Source organism: Prionailurus viverrinus, chromosome D1 (assembly GCF_022837055.1).
Source record: "Prionailurus viverrinus isolate Anna chromosome D1, UM_Priviv_1.0, whole genome shotgun sequence".
In the NCBI taxonomy this organism is placed as follows: domain Eukaryota; kingdom Metazoa; phylum Chordata; class Mammalia; order Carnivora; family Felidae; genus Prionailurus; species Prionailurus viverrinus.
Genome location: NC_062570.1, coordinates 58,882,985 through 58,887,841, shown reverse-complemented (window position 1 = coordinate 58,887,841; position 4,857 = coordinate 58,882,985). Strand labels below are relative to the sequence as shown.

At 39.6% G+C, this 4,857-nt stretch overlaps 1 protein-coding gene across 1 annotated transcript; it reads right to left on the bottom strand.

Moving 5' to 3' along the window:
- Positions 1–2,760: 2,760 nt before the first annotated feature.
- LOC125146465 (high mobility group nucleosome-binding domain-containing protein 3-like) lies at positions 2,761–3,057 on the bottom strand. The gene has a single exon (XM_047823204.1). It carries the CDS (start codon positions 3,055–3,057, stop codon positions 2,761–2,763), a length of 297 nt encoding a protein of 98 aa, XP_047679160.1.
- Between the last annotated feature and the right edge of the window lie 1,800 nt (positions 3,058–4,857).

Sequence of the window (4,857 nt, the reverse complement as noted above, 5' to 3'; positions counted from 1 at the left end):
AACCACAAGGGAAAAAAGAAAAGTATAAAATAAGCATCCATATGCATCCCTGGATTCAACAGTTAATGATTTGCCTTATTGCTTCATTGCTTTTTCTTTTAAAAAAAAAACTGAACCATTTGGGGGTGCCTGGCTGACTTAGTCGGTAGAACATGGAACTTTTTTTTTTTTTAATAAATGTAGTTAACTTTTAAAAAATGTTTGTTTGTTTATTTATTTATTTTGTGGGGGGAGGGGCAGAGAGACAGGGAAAGAGAGAATCCCAAGCAGACTCTGCACTGTCAGCATGTAGCCTGATGCAGGTCTCGACTCTACAAACCAGGAGCTCATGATCTGAGCCAAGATCAAGAGTCAGACTCTCCACCAACTGAACCACCCAGGCACCCTGAGCAGGGAACTCTCAATCTCGGGGTCATGAGTTCAAGCCCCACATTGGGCATGGAGCCTACTTAAAAAACAAACAAACAAAAAAACCCCAAACAAACAAAAAACAAAAAAAACTGAACCATTTGAGAGTTGTAGATACCATGACACTAAATAACACTTAACACCTGGAGCATGTAGCTCCTGAGAACAACGTCCTACACAGTCACAATCACAATCCTACAAAAAGGATAAATAATTCCATGCTATCATCTAATAGCCAGTCCATATTTATATTTCTCCCGATTTTCCTAAAATGTATTTTATACCTGTTTGGGGGGAGGGGGTCCAGGATCCAATCAATGTTCACTCCTTGCATTTGGTTGTTAGTCCCTTTGTTCTCTGGAAATCTAGAATAGGTGCTTCACGTTTTTTTTTTCTCCTCAAAATAGGAAAAATTACAAAAGAAAATAATCTGTCATCTGACCACCCTGGGCTGCCAGCTGTTGGCATTTCGGTATTTTACCTTTCAACTAAAAAGTTCTGAATATATATAGTATTTAAAAAAAATATCTCCATTGATACATAATTCACATATCATTTAACTCATTTAGAATATATAATTCAATGGTTTTTAGAATATTCACAGATATACACAATATATAATGATGCAATGTATAATACAATATATAGTGATACAATATGTAGATACACAATCACTACATTGCATTTTAGAACATTTCTATCATCTCAAAAAAAACCCTCTTGTACCTTTTAGCTATCACCCACAGCCCTTAAACAGCCACAAATCTTTGTATCTCTACAGATTTACCTATTCTGAGCATTTCATATAAATGGAATCGTATAGTGTGTGGTCTTTTGTGACTTTTCCCATATACCATAAAGTTTTCAAGGTTCATCCATGTTGTAGCAGGTATCAGTATCTCATTCCTTTTTATGGCTGAAGAATACTACATTGTATGGATGTACCACATTTTGTTTATGCATCCATCAGTTGATGGACATTTGGGTTGTTTCTACCTTTTAGCAATTAGGAATAATGCTGCTATACACATCTGTGTTCAAATTTTTGCACAGATGTACATTTCAATTCCTCCTGGGTAGACACCTAGGAGAGGAATTGCTAAGTCGTGTGGCAACTCTATATTTGACTGTTTGAAGAAGTGCGAAGCTGTTTTTCAAAGTAATCGTACCATTTCACATTCCAACTAGCAATCTGTTAAGATTCTCATTTCTACATATCTTTGCCAGCCTGTTATTTTCTGACTTATTTATTATGGCCATCCTTGTGGTTAAGATGTATCTCATTGTGGTTTTGATTTACATCTCCTTGATGACTAAGGATGCCAAGAATTTTTTCTTGTGTTTATTGTTTATTTATTTGCTTATTTTCCATCTTCTTTAGGAAAATGTGTACTTAGATCCATTGCCCATTTTAAAAATTGGGTTATTTGTTTATTTACTTGCTTGTTTGTTTTTGCAGGCAAGAAAACCTTTTATTTTAAACCACAAATAGTCAGCAGATGGCCACAAACTCTCCATGTTTCATTAAAATCATATAAAATAAAACCTAGATTAAAAAGTACCACCGATTACTGCTCTAGAAAAACTGTGAAAATTCAAATATGTATAGTAAAAATACCACAGTATGCACAGGACTCAATTTTTAAAGCCAGTGCCTGAAATTCTGAATCGATTCTACACACAGTTTCCAATATTAAATTGATATTTATTTTACTTGAGGATGATGGAAATTTCCAAAAAGCAGGACTATGAAAAGATAAAATGTCCATCCTTATACAAAGTAGTGTCCTAAAAATTAGCATTTACAGAATACTTGGTAAAAATAGCTTTAAAAAGTTGTCCTAAGGGCAGGTGGGTGGCTCAGTTGGCTAGGCATCTGACTTGAATTTGGCTCAGGTCATGGTCTCACAGTCCATGGGTTCAAGCCCTGCATAAGGCTCTGTGCTGAGAGTATGGAGCCTGCTTGGGACTCTCTCTCTCCCTCTCTCTCTGTCCCTCCCTCGTTTGCATATTCTCTTTCCCTCTCAAAATAAATAAATAAATAAATAAACATTAAAAAATTATATAAAAAAGGGCTGCCTGGGTGGCTCAGTCGTTAAGCATACAACTTCGGCTTCAGGCCACGATCTCACCATCTGTGGGTTTGAGCCCTGTGTTGGGCTCTGTGCCGACAGCTCAGAGCCTGGAGCCTGCTTCTGATCCTGTGTCTCCCTCGCTCTCTGCCCCTCCCCCACGCGTGCTCTGTCTTTCTCACTCTCTCAAAAATAAATAAACATTAAAAACATTTTTTTTCTTATATAAAAAAAAGTTGTCCCAAGAGGTGTATAAAATCAACTCCCAGTTTTTCACGATTCAGCCTACCCTGTGATCTACAGGTTCAGCTTTCCGCGCCTTTTCAGCTTTAGTTTCACCATTTGGAAATGGTGCGGTATCTTCCTTTCCAGCTTCTTGCTCTCCCTCTTTCCTTTTACTACCTTTGTTAGTCTTTGTGCCAGGTTCTTTGTTCGCAGATGTTTTTCTTGGTTCAGGTTCAGCTTTTGGTGGAGCGGGTTTCGCTGACAATCTGGCAGACTGTCTGGTGGTCTCCTGTTCAGTTGGTTTGGATCCGTCCTTGCCCTCTGTATTCTCTGGAGACTTTCTTTTGGACATAATGACTATGTTTGGGCAGCAGCAAAAAAGTAAAGCAACAGGCTGGACCTGCTGGCACCTGCCGCTGCAGCTGCTCACGCAAAGGGTACAGGATAGCTTGGCCTCTCTGACCTGACCTGCACCCCCTGCTTTTTTTTTTTAATTATTGAATTGTAATCTTTTTTTATATACCCTAGATCCAAGTCCCTTATCCCATACAAGACTTGCAAATATCTCCCCCCATTCTGTGGGTTGTCTTTTCATTTCCTTGATGGTATTCTCCGAAGCACTAACCTTTTTCACTGTGATGAAATTCAATTTGTATATTCTTGTTGCTGTTGATTGTACTTTTAGCTCTTCCATTTCATTATTTGATATATTTTGTTATTATTACTATTATTTTTTAAATGTTTATTTTTGAGAGAGAGAGAGACAGAGAGTGCGAGCAAATATATCATTATTTGATATATTTTGTTATTATTACTATTATTTTTTAAATGTTTATTTTTGAGAGAGAGAGAGACAGAGAGTGCGAGCAGGGGAGGGGTAGAGAGAGGGTGAGATACAGATGACGAAGCGGGCTCCAGGCTCTGAGCTGTCAGCACAGAGCCTGATGCTGGGCTTGAACTCAGGAACTGTGATATCATGACCTGAGCCGAGGTCAGATGCTTAATCGACTGAGCCACCCAGGCGCCACAGTATTTGATCTATTTTGAATTGACTTTAGTATATGGTGGGAAGGAAGCATTCAGACGCATTATTTTGCACATGGCTCCAATTGTCCAGGTAGCACAGAGCTGAGAGGATGAGAAATGCCTTCAGCCTTCGGGTCCCAGGAAGGTAACAGAAGCTTTGACTGGGAGCTGGGAAGAGAGGGAACCCAGTGTTCTTAGGTTCACCTGTCTACAGGGGAGCTTCCAGCATGTTGAGGTGGTGCGGGCAGGGAGAGAGTGAATCACAGCTCTAATGCTACAAACTCTTACTGTTCTTACCAAGATTTAGTAGATTTTCCTTAGTGAACTTTCCTTCATTTGATGTATGTCTTAGGACAATTTCTAGAAATACACGCGCGCGCACACACACACACACACACACACACGGTTGTTCCACTGGAAAGAGGGTCTGCAGGACTCCTCACACCATCGCCCAGAAGTTGTCCACCAGCTCATTCCTTTTTATTGCTGAGTAGTATTCCATTGTTTGTAGGTACCACACTTTGTTCCTCTATTTACCCATTGATGGACATTGGCTTGCTTCTAGTTTGAGGATATTACAAATAAAGCTGCTTTGAATATTTGCATACAAGTCTTTATTTGGACATATGCTTTCATTTCTCTTGAATAAATGCCTAGAAGTGGAATGGCTGGGTTATGCGGTTATATGGTTACTTTTTAAGAAATTGCTAAACTGGGGGATGCTTGGGTGGCTCAGTCAGTTAAACATCCTACTTCAGCTCAGGTCATGATCTTGAGGTTTGAGCCCCATGTCAGGCTCTGTGCTGACAGCTCAGAGCCTGGAGCCTGCTTCGGGTTCTGTTTCCCTCTCTCCCTGCCCCTCCCCCACTTGTTCTCTCTCTCTCTCTCTCTCTCTCTCTCTCAAAAATAAATAAACATTAAAAAAAATGCTAAGCTGTTTTCCAAAGTGGTTTTTACCTTATTACATTCCCACCAACAGTGTCTGAGAGTTCTAGTTCCTCCATATCTTCACCAACACTTGGTGTGATCACTTTTTAAAATTTTAGCCATTCTGGGGTGTCTGGGTGGCACAGTCCAGTAAGCATCGGACTCTTAATCTTGGCTCAGGTCATGATCGCACCGTTCG

Excerpts from the sequence above, each read along its gene's own strand:
- LOC125146465 (XM_047823204.1), bottom strand. The coding sequence starts at position 3,057 with ATGTCCAAAAGAAAGTCTCCAGAGAATACAGAGGGCAAGGACGGATCC.